The 16099-nt window shown below is 44.1% G+C and overlaps 1 protein-coding gene across 4 annotated transcripts in view; it reads left to right on the top strand.

Moving 5' to 3' along the window:
- Window positions 1-15676, top strand: part of cers2b (ceramide synthase 2b) — a 16486-nt gene extending 810 nt beyond the window's left edge. Inside the window, exons 1-11 of one of the 4 annotated variants that reach the window (XM_019881597.1) lie at window positions 1435-1588; window positions 9514-9687; window positions 10463-10580; window positions 10655-10773; window positions 11602-11659; window positions 11868-11918; window positions 12493-12585; window positions 12873-13001; window positions 13180-13286; window positions 14050-14203; window positions 14903-15676. In XM_019881597.1, coding sequence (XP_019737156.1) covers window positions 1551-1588; window positions 9514-9687; window positions 10463-10580; window positions 10655-10773; window positions 11602-11659; window positions 11868-11918; window positions 12493-12585; window positions 12873-13001; window positions 13180-13286; window positions 14050-14203; window positions 14903-15055 — 1194 coding nt within the window. In that variant the 5' untranslated portion in view covers window positions 1435-1550 and the 3' untranslated portion in view covers window positions 15056-15676. Of the gene's footprint in view, window positions 1-1434; window positions 1589-1669; window positions 2203-9513; window positions 9688-10462; window positions 10581-10654; window positions 10774-11601; window positions 11660-11867; window positions 11919-12492; window positions 12586-12872; window positions 13002-13179; window positions 13287-14049; window positions 14204-14902 lie in introns of those variants that run through there. The other 3 variants (XM_019881598.1, XM_019881600.1, XM_019881599.1) reach the window with 3 other exon arrangements.
- The last annotated feature ends 423 nt before the right edge of the window (window positions 15677-16099 follow it).

Here is a 16099-nt window from a genome sequence, read left to right as displayed (position 1 = left end):
CCACACACACACACACACACACACACACACACACACACACACACACAAGCAACTTCCAAGACCACCGACAAGTGTACATACTACAAACACACTCCACGTAGAGCCGAGAGCGCCATCTAGTCGCCGACAGGGTGTTTTAGTCCAGTGCGAGCCTGCCGTATGTGGACGTTTACTTCAAAAAAAAAAGTGCTGATATATCACTTCCATAGACATTTCTATACATCTCTATTACCTGACAAATATAGAGGGGCTGACCGGATGACGGTGTTTTCATTTCAGTACAAAAAAAATCAAAAAAAGACAGAAGCAAAGAAAGAAAACGCGCAGAAAGGGGAGAAGGTGTAAATAACTTAGTCGACAAAGAACAGCATTTAAAAACATGGAAAAAAACATGCAAAAAGATCTTTAGCAACTCTGAAAAAGGACACAACATTATTATTATTATTATTGTTATTATTATTATTATTATTGTCATTGTTATTGTTATTATGACCACGAATAACATTATCATCTTGTCAAAAGGGATTATCACATTCCAAATTGTACAATGGGAAAATCACTAACCTATTTTAAATTTCTACGTAGATTTTAGGTGAACAACACAGGGAGGGGGAGGGGGGTTGGTCGCACTTTTATTCGGGAGGTTTTAATATTTGAGCTATTTTTTATTTATTTATCTAATTATTTTGTTTATTGGGGGGAAGAAAAGGGGACTGAGTGGGTTGCAATATTTTCATTTTAGAATTTTTCTAGAGAAAACAAAAAACAAAACGTCCCGAGGGCCTGTTTGTGCCAGACTCTCGCAATGGCGTAATTATAATGTATTATTAATGACAACAACGATTATATTTATTTCTAATTTATTGAACCCTGTTTTTGATTCGCTCTCTTTTTAAGTTAAAATAAAAAGTATCCTACTACTGACGTGTCCTGTCGTGTTTTACAAAGCGTGGGCGTGAGCAAGGAATGGTGGAATTGTGATTCATTTCTGTACATTCCATCGTGCAAGAAAAAACGCATTTCTGCATTTTAATCATGCCTCACCGAGTCATACATTTTTGGGGGGAATATTGTTCATAATTTTTACTCTACTGTATCTGGATAGCCGTGTATTATCACTTCAATTCATATTATAAATTATGCAATGTTCAAATTTTGGACAGAAAGTTTCAGGAACCCTTCAAGTTTCATTCCTGTTTCAAAATGTTACCTCGTGTTGTTATTCCACTTGTGACCAGCAGGAGGCGTCATGAATTTTAAAAAACGCGTTGTGTATGAAGCAAGTGTGTCTGTTATCTCATGTTTTTCTTTGAGGGAGTTGGCCGTTTATTATCATGAGTTTGTTTGTTTTAATCTCTTCATACACAATTTCAGTTCACTACACTAATGTAGTTAGTTTAGTTGTGCAATAATTCATTGATTAATTGACAACTAATTCATTATCAGATTAATCAAGTATTATGATACCAATTAGCTGTTTTGAGGTCTTGTTTAAATTAAAATTGTCCAACAGCGAACAGACTTGTGGGCTAATCTTGGCGTTGTTGTAAATGCGTGGACACAACTGCATACATCTGCACGACAAACGGTAAGGACAAACGATGGTCTGCCTGCCTGTTTGTGTGTCCTCCGAGCGGAATAAAACGCGGATGTGTGTCAGTGTCGGACGCTTGGCCGCCATCCATCTAGCGAGTCGTTGTCCCTCCCTCTCCGTTATTCCCTCTCTCCTCGCCCCGCCTGCCTTGGTGCCTGCTCGTCCTCGCCCGCACTCTTTTTCTCTGGCTTTCCCCCGGCCAGCTTTCGCCTCTGGCCGGCCACACGCAGCCGGACGGACTCCGCAGGCACACACAGCATAACGCGGGGGAGAAAAAGCAAGAAGAAAACACAACTGGACAACTGAGGGGAACAACAAGCGGGCGCAGTGCAGCATCGCGCTCCCCCGCCACGTGTGTAAATCGGTGTTGCTTTCAACGGCCTATGAGGGACATAATTTTTTTTTTCATCAGAAAAGTGATATTCGAACTTTCGAAGATGTAAAGAGTCTGCGTGTGCTGCTAAGCTTGAGCTGGACACATTCATTCAGCGGCACCGTTAGCTCGCTCGTCTCTGTGGAAACCAATTTTTTTTTGGTGGGGGGGAAGTGGGGATCAAGCCGAATTCCCCAATTGTCCGCGGGAAGAAAGAAGACAAGAAAAAAAGTAAGTACCGGTTTTCCCCTTTCTCGCTTTGGGCCAAATGTGTGCGTTTTGCGGCTGGTCGGCAGGCGAATGGTGACGACGTCATCACGCACTCACGCGAGTCATTTAATTAGCTTCAAATAGCGGGCCTCTGGCGACTAAACGCCACAAAACGCCGCGTCCACGTCTAAAACATTCGTATACATTTATTTTGAAACACACCGTGGTCTGTTTTTGTCGGCATTTTGATACTAAGCGTCGCTTTTGGCATTCTGTATGAAAGTTAGCTTAGTAGGCTAACGCACAGCTGGAAGAGTAGTGACTCTTGCGAGTAAATAACCAAAGATTTATTGAGACACTCGATTAGATTTTAAGCATCGGTCATAAGGAGTCATTACTTTGACACTCCTCGCTGCGGTTGAATTGTCCCGCTTGATTACGCTAAGATTCCGATGATGATTTGACTTACACACAGTAAAAACAGCATCAGTCGACCTCACGACCTGAGCAGTGAAACCTTTGCTGGTCTACCTTCCACTTACACAAAAAGAATACAACAAAATTATGTTTGAGTTTGGCTGTAGTGGTGGTTGCCTCACACTTCCCGGAGTTCGAATCCGAGCTTTGTCCTTGCTGTGTGTAGTTTGCATGTTCTCCCACAACAAATGCAAGTTAGACTAATTCTTTGGTAATCAGCTCGGGTTGCCACAAATAAATATTTGTAGAATCGATCCTGTTGATGACAGTATTCCATTGATTTCTCGAGTAATTGAGTAATCCTGACCCTACAGTTGAGAATTACTGCTGTTCATAGGTGTGGCGGCTTGTTTGTCACTGTAGTATGTGATTGACTGGCGACCAGTCCGGGACGTAACCCAACTCTCACCCAGTCAGCCCGAGACGGGCTTCAGCTCAACTCACTGCTCATGTGTACATTTGTGATGATTTCATGCTTTGTTTATCGCTCTTTGACCAAACTGTTGTTCTTAAGTACACAAGTCCTGTATTTACAATGAATAAATGATAGCATTTTACGCACTAATCAAGCATTACTTGCTTAAGGCTCATGCTTTGTGCCATTATCCATACATTAGGCTGACTGAGATATACACATCTACAGGAACTGGAGCACTCTCGCCCTGCTCATGAAAAATAAATATCCGTTTATCGGCAGCTCGTTGCGTGGCCTTGCAGTGAAAGTTAAATGAATGGATTGTCTAAATAATGCACACCATAACTGACTGGTAGGGCTGGATGATTCCGGAAATAATAAATATCCCAATGATTATGATTGAGATTGAAATCACGATGAATGTAACGATTATTCATTAACTTAAGTACAAAATGGCCTTGTAAACACCTTATGAAATTCAAGCGTCTTGCGTTTTCATTGTGCTACGTCCACGCATTTGATGCGAATAAGAACACCACTTTATCTTTCCCATATTTATTTATATCTTATGTAAGTGTTTTATTTTTATTTTCACGAGTCTCAAACTGGGCTGAGCTGGGACCTTGCGTATTGTAATTTGTGCCATGTCATTCAGAAATGTGTGTTGGCATAAGAAAAAAAAGTCCTTTGACCCTTGAATTTTGAGCAAAGAGAAATTCATTGAATCCCTGAAAACTCGTCTTTCAATTTAACTTGAAAGAACAACAACTAAATGTGCACTAACTTTTCAGGAACTACTTTTCACACGTTGTGGGTACTTTTCACACAGATAAGTGAAACGCTGTTATTTGCTAGCAAGATTGATTTGGTAGCAATGTATGGCCTTTGTTCTTTGTTTGAAACAAAGCAATTCATTGTTTCATGAGTGGGGAAAAAAAATAAAGTTGCACAACATATTGCAAGGACAAATTGTTCTGCACTTTGCAGGACCGTGAGGCACGTGACTGTTGGTTGTCACCTCCAACTATCTTGACACTGAGCACTGGCTAACGCTGGACTAAATTATCACACCGGTTGTGTGAAACGAGTCATACTTTTGAGGTACTATTTGGAACTATTACGCTTTGAAATAATGAGCAGGCTCCGTCGAAGACAGAGAAGCTGTTGGCTTTTCCTCTCATAGATTCTCACATGCACCACATGCATGGCATGTGGCCAGTCGCGTTGTGCTCAGCAAGGAAGCAGACTTGGCCTCTCCAGTCAGACAATCCACGAATATTATGACCCCGTTTGTGTCTTCCGAATGGGATGTTTCTCCTCTGCCTGCGAGTCGGTTTAATCCCCAATTCATCAGGTCACAAATCAATGTCAAAGGCATGAACGTTGACTTTGTTGTGATTGCTGTCCACTGTATGGAAAACATTTCGTGAACAGGTCAGAAAATACAGAGAGTGACTCTTTTACTGTCTTTGCCGGACGGCCGCAGCTTCCGCCAGGCCGACAGCTTTGTCCGGAATGCCAAAAATTTCGATGATTGGTTTGACACTCGGGAGGCCTGACCCGAGTTAACGCTAACGAAGCGTGTGCGCGAAGCATGCCAGCCTCCCCCGACTGCTACTTCAGGCCACAATGTCCGCATTCAGGCTTTGGCGGCTCTGCCCGCAGAGCTGCTGGGAAACGGCGGCGGCACGATGGCCCATTCAGCAAAACAATTCGCAAGCTGTACACTCGGGTTTGCGACGGTACGGTCGGGATCGAAAAGGGGGGTGTGTGGGGGGGGGGTCCCCTCTATGAATAGTGTTACATGAAACTTTGGCATCCATCATAATTTCTGACATGTTACCGAGCAAACCAGCAACTGAATTCCCGGAATCAAATGACACATGAAGCCGCTCACCTGTGACCAAACGAGAACGGCAAAAAGTAAGAGCCGACGTTTCATTCATTTCTCTTTTTGAATGTTCTCAACTCCTGCTCACGAGACTGACTCAACAGCGCCTCCACTAGTTGCAGCCAAGTAGTGCACTCGATCACGATTGCAGACGCTTCAGGGCATTCCCAATCAATTCCACGCAATCCAGAATTCTGAAGAATCAAGGAATCCATTAGTACAGGGGTGCCCAAACGTTTTGGACCGAAGATCGACTTTTCGATCAACCAACCTCCCGCGATCGACCCGTTACCGCTCACGCGCACATACACGCACACGGATTGATGAGCAACAGCCTGACACGGAGGCATGCGACGCACTTTTGCAGCCTGTTAAACTATCGTAGCTCACATGTACCGTTTTAAAGCGCTTCCCTCGGCACCTCCAGATTCCTATTCTAACGATAAAAGATGTAGCCTAACAGCTCTGATCACAAGCTGCAATTGCAGACCGCTGAGTGCTAACAACTTCCGGTGACGCAGGTCACGCGCCACCTTAGGTTAAAGAATTACCTGCTTTTATTTTCTTTTTTTAATACTTTTTGTGAAAATGACACTGATAAGATGATAAGGGTGCAGTGTACATTAACACAAAAAAATAAAAATTAGTAACATGCCCAAAGACACACAAATGGTTATTTGTTTTTTTTTTTTTTCCTCCTCTACACCCCTCGCGATCGACTTGGGACCAGTTCACGATCTACCGGTCGATCGCAATCGATGTAATGGGCACCCCTGCATTAGAATGTCCATAGCTGCTCTAATCCATAGTCTGATTTAAAAAAAAAGTTTTACAGGAGCTCTTCTGTTTCTGATTGTCGCCCTTGTAAAACATTTTCAGGTCACAAACTTGCATGAGAATACTTCCTGTTTTTCATGAGATGGTTCTCGTTTTGTGGCCTCGAAATAATTTGGTTCAATCAAAATATGGTTCTGTAGTTCTGATTTTATTACTGCGTTAGCGGTCACCTACGCCGCCGTAGGAACGAAAACGCCGCGGTTTACCGAAAACTGCTGTACTGATAACTGGGATGGTGCGGGTTGGACGTTTTGGATGCAGTGGCAATGCAAAACGATGCGTACTGAACCGAAGAATTCACCTGGCCTCCTGGAAAGTCGCTTGGTGTTCACGATGATTGTGTCTTTGGGATCAATCAACAATTCGGGGCTCTATTTCTACTCGTTTATGTCAAAAAGTTGTTTCATGAAGCGAGTTTGTGATCTCTCGATGTCCCGTTTTTGTCGTCCACCTCCCACATTGAGCATGTAGACGCTCTTCCTTGGAAAACTTAACTCGTGTTATGAATGAGTCATCGTTCCAGACGACGAATACGTGGAAGGTTTGCTCTGGCACACGTCTCATGGCTGCGAATGATTTGCTCCCGTTCTTGCTTTCCGTCCGGCGGTAAACCATCTATTAGTTGACTCTACAACTTGTTCTTCATTGATTAAAAAGTCAGGAGACAGTACGGAGCTCTCGTGCCGTGTTGGCAGCCGGATGTTTACGTTTCCTGCATTGTCCACAACTGGATGCCGTCTGCTCTGTTTAGCTTTGCTATTAATCCAAAACGCAGAGCCTTTACGATTGGAGACTTTTGATTTTTGGGTTTGCGGATTGGAGAAGAACTGAAGCTGGGCCTCCCTATTTTGAATCACCACGTCTTTCGAATGTAGCTTGGTGGCGAGAGAGCTAGAGAGAGACAGACACACACACAACTTCCCATCTCCCTCCCCTGCCAGAGGCATCCCCTCTTTCATTGGGCCTTTGAAATGGTCAGAGCCTACTCATATGATCTGCTCGACCAATGGAATGTTATTCACGGGGTGGTGGGGGGTGCTTAAAACTGCTGAAATCAACAGATGATCTCAGCACATGAACCTAAATATGTCGCCTTGATTTGGAAATTCCCTCCAACCTTGCGGCACGGCACAAATCAGTTGTTTTTTGGGGGGTTTTTGTAAACCGTGAGCAGTCTAATACTTGTCTGTTGCTCCCCTTTGGACCCTTCCTTTACTTGCGCTCAAAGTAATTTTCTTATCTGTCCTAGTTTAGATTTCTGGGTAAGTGTTATGGGACATTGCACAACAAACGCACTGTTGGCTTGAAGAGTTGGCAAAATAAAGTGGGAAAACTATGTCAGCCGTCCCGTCGAGCACCTGTGCTGGGGAGTCGGGGGGCATGACTAATATGACATGGAGTGAAAAATAGACTGTACCATACAGTACAGTGTTTCATGGACGCCGGCTCACACAAGGGTACCACACAGCACTGGGGGTTGAATGTTTCATTTTGTCCTACTAAAATTTCATAGGAATGTGATGTGAAGTCCTTTACTTAGAAAATTTTCTAGTTAAGAAATTTCTTTCAGAACCAATTAATTTTGTCAGAAGAGGTACCACTGTAATTTACTGCCCATATTGCTCTTCTCGCAGAGAATGTTCTTTTTGTGCAGCTTCCGATAATTGCGCCATTGTTTTTAAAACTGGTGACGCTGCCGTCGAATTTATGACCTGAATGAGCTCTTGGTTGGATCTTTTAACTGAAACTCTAAACCAGTTAGAGGAGGGCCTTCCCGACTAGCAACAAAAATATTGAGTAGAATTTTTTTTTTTTTTCCATTTTACTCAAATTTGAAGGTGCTTTTTAGCCCTTTTTTTCTGTAGGTGAGAGCACACCGCAACATCACCCAAAAGGTCTTGAAAACTGTTGTGCATCGTTCTGAATTGTTGTTTGTCAATATGTGCCGAGCATTTGATTGGCGACCAATCCAGGCTTTGCACCTACTGCAGCTCACATGCATCCCTGAGGAGGACAAGCGTTTTCGGAAATGGATTTACGCATGGAGATAAAAAGAAAATAAAAAAAGCACATTGTTCCGATGCATAGTTTTCAATGAACCCTTTGTTCCCAACCCAACTTTGTTGACAGTATATAGCGCTTTCCCAACAGATGTTCTTCCATTCCATCTTTAAATCATGTCATTTTTTGAAAAAAGGAGCTGTTTAACGCTGTCTACTGTATAATTAAACACAGCCCACGAATAAAACGTCTCTGTAGAAGCACAGTGAATTCTGGCATATGTCCTCACCGCCGTTTTTTAGAACATGAAAATTCCTCTTGAGTTTCTAACACGGACGCGTTAAATCTTGGTTGACAGTAAATTTCACTTAGGCATTTTTTTGCCCCGCCCAACTCAAGCATACGCTTATGCACAGCTGTGTCTGGTATGACAACAAATCGCATGCTGAAAATGGGGCCATCACAGGAAAATGTCGTCAAAAACTGAATGGCTAGGTTGAGATGTAGAAAAGCGGAATGGCAGTTTTCAAACTCATGGGCTGACAATGATGGTGAATCATAGAATCGGCATCTTGAAGTCCGACAAATGTTACTATTGTTGGCATCGACGTCCCTAACTGTTGCAAAGGCAGCACCTACTGTTTGGTATTATTCTACAAATGACATTGGGTGAGCGGCCCCGCACTCTTGAGTGGTCAGGAGCCAATCACAGGCTTGCCAGAAAATTCGAGCAAATTTTAAACAGAGCTGTGCAGCTTCTCGTCTGAGGACCCTGGACATTTTATGGATATTGTGAAAGGATGGACCTCCAGCTACAGCCGATTGTAATAGGTAGTCAGATAGTCAGAGGTCTTGTGTCACACGTGATGAGCATCGAGAGAAAGTAGTAGTGGCCCCAATACTGCACCTTGAGGGACACCAGAGTTAAAGGTTGCGGCTGTGAGCCGTGGCAGGAGCTAGAAAATCATTTTGAACAGATCCAGTGATTCACTAGCACACATTGCAATACGTTTACTTTCAAAGTAAGTGTGGATAATGTGTTTTGGCTTGCTCCGCTGTAATCCGAAAAAGAATCTAAGCTGCATGTTTCCAAAGTCATAGAGGGAGGGGAGAATTGCACATGCCACCAGGCCAAAGAGGGGGAACCCTTACTGATTACTGGTGGGGATGGAAATGCTTAAGGATTGACAGATGCTGTGGGTGCAAACAGCTCTACCATTGGACTTCTGAGAGTCCCAAGAATGGAAGGGCGGCCATTCCCCTGCCGTCGTGCACAAACGATGAGTAATCGCTCACATGCTGCTTCCCCCTTTTTCACTCTGCCACTCCCTCCAACTCGTCACGTCCTCGCTGGGTGCGCTGTGTAAAGAGGCCGAGGGATGCGCTGTTGGAAAGTATGAATGTAACGTTGCAGTCGCTCTGAGTCACGCTCCCTCTCGTGGGCCTCCACAGGCTCGGCCTCCGCTGTACGCATCAGTCAAACGCAAACCGCCAGGCTTCCAGTTTGAGACCAAGCGTTTGTGCCACCGTCGAATTCTTGAAATGATATCGTACCGACTGTGCCCGATGACTGCCCCGGCTCACGAGACGCACGTGTGGTCATGAACCCCCTGCTGCGCTCACACTTTGCGTGGAGTGCTGTGACTATTTTGGTCTGGGCGTGGAGCATGTGTGCCCCATCTTCATTTTTACTTCTAATGTGTCTTGTGTTTTAGGATGCTGTCCGAGCTGAGCGCCTGGTTCTGGCAAGAGCGGTTGTGGTTTCCCGAAGGTCTGGGCTGGGCTGACCTGGAGGACCGGGATGGACGAGTGTATGCCAAAGCGACCGATTTGTGGGTGGCCCTGCCCATCGCTCTCTTATTCCTAATTGTCCGTCAGGTCTTTGAAAGGTCAGTTTGTGTGCTTCCGTGTGTGTGTGTGTGTGTGCGTGTGCGTGTGCGTGCGTGCGTGCGTGCGTGCGTGCGTGCGTGCGTGCGTGCGTGCGTGCGTGCGTGCGTGCGTGCGTGCGTGCGTGCGTGCGTGCGTGCGTGCGTGCGTGCGTGTCTCTCAGCGTCTTCAACGTTGTCATTTTACAGGGCTCGTCAAATCATGTGACTCTAAACATTTGTTTCTGGCTTGGCAATTCTTTAGTTCTTGACTCCAATGAATGCTGCAAAAGGCGGCCAAAGTTGAGCACTTATGTAATTTCCCTCACTCCCTGCCCCACTGAATAAAATATGCGTCTCACTTAGTTATTTGAATAAAAGTTGGTTTGTTATATTTCCAGTAATAATTTTTCAGTCAGGCAACAAGAGTGTATTCATTCCAACGCGTTCATGTTACTACAGTAAACGCTCGTTTACTCTGTATTTACGTGTTTCCTGAGTGAAACACCTGAGGTTGAGGTATTTCCATTGCAATGAAGTTCAATGGCCTGATGTGTGGGTTTCAGTTGCCGATTTATTTTTTTCAGTTGCCAGTTTAGTCACGTTTAGATGTAGCACACTGCGTGCGGTGAGCCTAATGCAGGCTAATTGAATGTATATATATTTTTTGCACCTTTGTCCCAATTCTCTTCTTCTTTTGGATTAGTAAATTCATTATTATGGTGTCCCTCATGGTGCACTACTGGGGCCACTACTATTTTCTCTTCACACTATCACAGACAGCCATGTTGTTTTACAGGACGGTGGCAACGCCTCTGGCCTCTTTACTCGGGGTAAAAGAAACAGTACGGCTCAGGGTGCCTCACAACCCCACACTGGAGTCCTACTATTGCAAAGTTACCAAAAACCCCACGCAGGTAGATGTCCATAGCCGTCGAGTGTATTTTGCCTTGAAACATGACTAATCGGCGTTTTGCAATTGCAAATGCAGGTTTCTCTTGTGAGTCTTTGCAAGCAGACGGGCTGCTCGGAAAGACAAGTGCAACGATGGTTTCGAAGGCGGAGGAATCAGGACAGGCCGAGTTTGCTGAAAAAGTTTCGAGAGGCCAGGTAAGCGTACACGCATACGCGGACATACGGCGTGTGCCACGTTGCCAAGAGCGGCGCTCCGAGCTGCTGCCATTCATGTGTCACTCCCGACTCCATGAGCACATTTCTGCGCACAAAAGTAGCGCTCTATTTTAAGCCTGCACATGTTATAATGCCTCCATGTACCTTTTGCCTTGACACACACAATCATTAGCGCATGACCCACAGTAACTCAATCACCACTGCTGCTTAAGTTAGTGTGTGATCATTCATGGAAACGGAGGTGCGGTTAAAACAACGGCCTCATCCTGTGATAAGATTAGAACTCACTCTTATTAAACTGGAAAACCAGACAGCACCTGAGCTTACACTCACAGGATATGGGCATCAAACATAAAAGGACTATTTGGGACACAAAAAGATGACTCAAATTGAAGTCATTAAAATCAAAGTCCCATAAAAAGAGAAAACAATTTAATTTTTTTTTTTTTTTTAATTGGATATTTAGAATGAATCTGAACGTTTAGTACTGTATTATTAGTGGATCGGGTCTCGATATTGGCAATGACTCCAAGTCAAGTGACTGCACGTTTTTTTTTTTTTAATTTTTTTTTTTAAGTGTGACCGCAACAACCTTACTTTGGAGAAATTTGATAATCACGCCTCGGCTGAATGATCTCAAATCTGGCCCGATTGTTGCCAATGTGTGCACCCGACTGTAGTTGCCCTTCAACTGAGAATTTGTGTTGTGTGTTCGTGTCTGCTTGCATGTGTGTTAGTAAATGCGCCAAATGTCTCTCCCCTTTGACTGAGCCGAAAGTCTGTCTATGTGTGTGTGTTCTCTTGCAGTTGGAGATTTACCTTTTACCTTCTTGCTTTCATTGCTGGCCTGGCCGCCCTCATCGATGTGAGTATAACCGCCATACCCCGGCTGTCTTCTCCCTCCTCCCACCTCATTCATGTCCTCGTGTAACATCCACGCTGAGATCTTGGTTTGACTGCTGATTTTTTTTTTTGTTTTTTTTTTGGGGTCCAGCCGGGACTCACCAATGTGCTGCGTCACTCGACATATTTGTTCAGACCCATGTTGTTGAAGTGTCCTGTCCTTCTTGCAGAAACCTTGGCTGTATGACGTGCAGGAGATGTGGCAAGGCTTTCCTGTTCTGGTACGTCTCTTGAAAACGCACATGGAATGAAATGCAAAAGGCTGTTTTGGCCAGATGCAGGAATTACATGAATTTTTATATATTTGTAAATTTAGAATTTATTTTATTTAATTTTTTTAATATTTCTACTTTCCAGGTAAAAGCCAATATGGTCATTTTCTTTTTTGTTTTTAGTCTATAATAGCATTTGACTAAAAAAGCCCGCGCAATATAGATTATACCATGCATTGTCATTCATAGCCATGAGATTTCAGAGAAAAAAAAAAATCGTGTCTGAGCCTAACCCTTCATTCATAAGTATGACTAAAAATACAGTATTACTCTATCAGGGTGTATTGTATTACATATTATTGTTATTATTTTTATGATTTTGAAAAGATGATGTGCTACGGAAAAAAACAAGGGCAGTTTTGGAATCTGCACAAAAAACATGTCCAGAAAAGTTTACTCGCATCTCTAATTTAAAAAAATTGTAGTTTGGTGACCAGTGTAATTAGTACATGTCACCCCTTTCTTTTAATTTTGTTTTCCACAACACGAAACGGATTGATGTTGTTTTATTTCCCTTCCTCAGACTCTGCTCCCATCTCAGTATTGGTACTACATGATCGAACTGGGCTTCTACGGCTCCCTGCTCTTCAGCGTGGCCTCCGATGTCAAACGCAAGGTCAGTGGATCAAAAAAATCGAAGCAAATTCCACAAACAACCCAACTGGGTGATTGAGAGGGGGCAAAACAAGAAAACTCATTCTGTCCTCTCCCTGTGTGATCCGTTCTGGCATCTGGCATGTGTGTGTGTGGACATTGGACTGTTGTCGCACGTGTGTATGAGACCGAACGCATGTGTTTGGACTTTGCTCGACGTGCGTCAGCTGAATGAAAATCCTGCACACAGCAGGTTTCGAACCAGGCGGACTCGTGAATAAGATAAAACGGCTGATCTTTATCTTTTAGGACTTCAAGGAGCAGATAGTCCACCATGTGGCAACCATCCTCCTCATCAGCTTCTCGTGGTGCGTCAACTACATCCGTGCCGGAACGCTCATCATGCTGGTGCATGACTCCTCTGATTACCTCCTGGAGGTAAACACACAAATCAGGCTTTTTTCAATCTAACAGTTGCATCCATAAGGTAAAGTTGAGCTTGGCAAACTGAAGAAGACAGAAACGCCAAATACAACACTGCCCCCTAGTGGCGAAATGCTCAGATTTTTCTCTCTCTCTCTCTCTCTCTCTCTCTCTCTCTCACTACCCCCCCCAGTCTGCCAAGATGTTCAACTATGCTGGCTGGCGAAATGCCTGCAACTACATCTTCATCGTATTCGCCGCAGTCTTCATCGTCACTCGCCTCGGCATCTTTCCCTTCCGGTAGTGTTGAAAATTGATGTTCTTCAACCTGAATGTATTAAACATGCCGAAAGCAATCCATCCAGAAATTCTTTACCTTGATCCCCTGACTCATGAGTGACCTGGCTAACAAATTCTTGAGGTAGGGGTTCAGAATTTAACCCTTCCAGGGACAGTGGTTACTAAAGTGGACATCATAACATGTTATCACGTTACAGGGTGCATGAAAGGGTTCATAATAACACTTTAAAAAAAAGGAAAAGTATCTCAAAAAGCTGATCTGCTAGAAAAAAGAAAAGCCATATTTTAAATCAACGTCCAAAACATGGTTAGGGACACGTAAAGCCATCACTGGTGTTGACCAGTGTAATGCAAGATCCAAGCGCTAGGTGGTGGCAGCGGACTCGACTCCGCTCACTTCACACCAGGCAGCTGATTGATGCGTTGTGAAATGTTTTTTTCAAAAGAGCTTTCAAACGCTTTTCAAGTTCACTGTCAAACTAAACGTTCAAAACAGAGAATTAGGCCTTGCATATTTAAAACAACCCTAAACAAGGCCTTCAGAATGGCCTGCTTGCTTAATGCTGACATATTGGAAAACTCCAGTTGACATGACAAAGTTTAGCATGGATAGTGGCAGTTTTTTTAACTTTCGAAGCAACTTATTGGAGTTCGTGTCTGCTCGGTGTGAAGCGAGTTGAGTCACTGTCAGTGGATGGCGGGCCGCAACCTTTAGGAAGTCTTTTCAAAATGTTTTCATCCTAAAAATGGACCGTCTATGCAGGATCATCTACTGCACTTGGGTGTACCCAGTGACCATCTACGAGCCCTTCTTTGGCTACTACTTCTTCAATGGTCTTCTCATGGTGCTGCAGTGTCTTCACATCTTCTGGGCCATTCTCATCATACGGATTGCCGTCCGCTTCCTCTCCAACAATGTAAGTGTTTTTGAAAGACCCTGTCAAGTACATTCCACGATTTATTTTTTTTCCCCGAAATACATTTTAAAAGTTTGAAGATAACTGACGAAAACGCGTGAAGACTACTTTTTGTCGTACTCTGTGTTCACTACTTTATTTATTTATTTATTTATTTATTTTTTGGCGTGCCTTCATGACACACTTTTTCATCGAGTCACTTAGAACTCAAGCCGCCCCTTTCCCACTATGTAAGATCGTGAGTGCCTTTTTTCACAGTGATTGTCCGGCGCGATTGCCTTGTGATATTCTCCCTCGTTTTATTGCTCAAAAATGCGAGGGGGCACAGGACATATTCACAGGAGCATCCGAATAAATACTTAAACCTTGTCGAAAGCTACTATAATTATTTGTTTTTTACTACTTCTGACTGAATCACTATGAAAGCATTCAAATCAATAAGGAATCGAATTCCAATCACAAGGCTCGAAATCGATTCGAAAGGTTCTTAACAAAGCCCCGCCTTGTTGTTTGCAACACTTCTCTGTGGTCGTGTCAAAGTTAGAAGACATTCATCTTCACTTTTCGGGGACTTTCAGTCCGCCAAAATGTTGACAAATGACAGAAAGGTGGAAGCGTCATCTCATGTGACGTCATGCAAGCCTTCGGCTCATTGCGCATCGAAAAGGATCACGCACGCACGCTTTCTCCTACTTGCAGGAAAAGGTGGATGACGAGCGGAGCGACAAGGACGAGACGGACGAGTCCGAAGATGAGGAGGAAGAGGAGGACGTTAAAAAGGTCCCAAAGGCAAACGGACCACTGCAGAACGGCCACGTGGTGCTCAATAACAACCACAGCAAGTTGGAATGACAGCAACGACGTGCGCGCCGCATGGACTCGTATGCCGGCGGCACTGGCGGCGGCGGCGAGAGAGATGCAAATTTGACACCTTTGTACAGCACGACACACACACACATATACACACACATTTGGACAAAGCCAAACGAACACGGCAGGAAGCATCATGGCTCGGTCTTGCTTGGTCACCAACGGCGGCTTGACGCTGACGTGGGCCCACATGCGTTCTCACTGCAGACAGGGAAGAAACTGGAGAGGAGGGAGGAGGGGAGTGACCGCGCCACGCCCCGCGTAGTTTTCCTCGCTCGCTCCAACTCTGTGTGCCTTACAGCCGAATAACGGCTTCTTTCAAAAGAAAAAAAAAAAACAAACAGAACACCATTTTGAAACCTCGCTTTAATTGTTTCTGCTTTTTGCTTTGACTAAAACTGAACAAATGGAGCATCCCTTTTATGAAAGGGGAGGTCGGGGCATTTATTTTCCTGAATTGTGTCTATGCAACGAGCTATCGCGATGTCTTTGCACAACCTCACACTTCCTTTCTTTGACTTTCTAAACTGTGTGCCTCACACTTTCTGTCAAGATCTTGGGACTTTCATTCACTTCCAATTCCACAAAGCTACAGTCCCAAAATGTTTTCTCAAGCATACTGTCTGCCCTCAAATAGTGATCATCCCTCCAACAGACCGACCATGCTCCCAAGGTAGTCGTTGGCTCTGTCATCCACTGATGACAAATAGGCGCCTCCCTCAAGTCGATCCCATGCCCAGTTACCTGCCAGGTACATCATCCACTTACGACCAAGACCTTTTGCAAATCGAAGCCGTGCTATAATTGCACCGGTCAACAGCAAATTTTAATCAGAGATGGCCATAACGTATTCTTGATGCTGATTTCAAAAATATATTTACTTTTTTCCGAGCACATCAGTTTTTTTTTAATCTCTGATTTGCTGGCACACTGAAGAAGACGGTGACAGAAACGCCAAATACAACACTGCCCCCTAATGGAGAAAATGTTCAAATGTTTTTCTCTTTCTCTTTCTCTCTTTCTCTC

The sequence above is a fragment of the Hippocampus comes genome, unplaced genomic scaffold (genome assembly GCF_001891065.2).
Source record: "Hippocampus comes isolate QL1 unplaced genomic scaffold, H_comes_QL1_v1.1 scaffold227, whole genome shotgun sequence".
Classification (NCBI taxonomy): Eukaryota; Metazoa; Chordata; class Actinopteri; order Syngnathiformes; family Syngnathidae; genus Hippocampus; species Hippocampus comes.
This window is presented reverse-complemented; position numbering and strand designations above follow the sequence as displayed.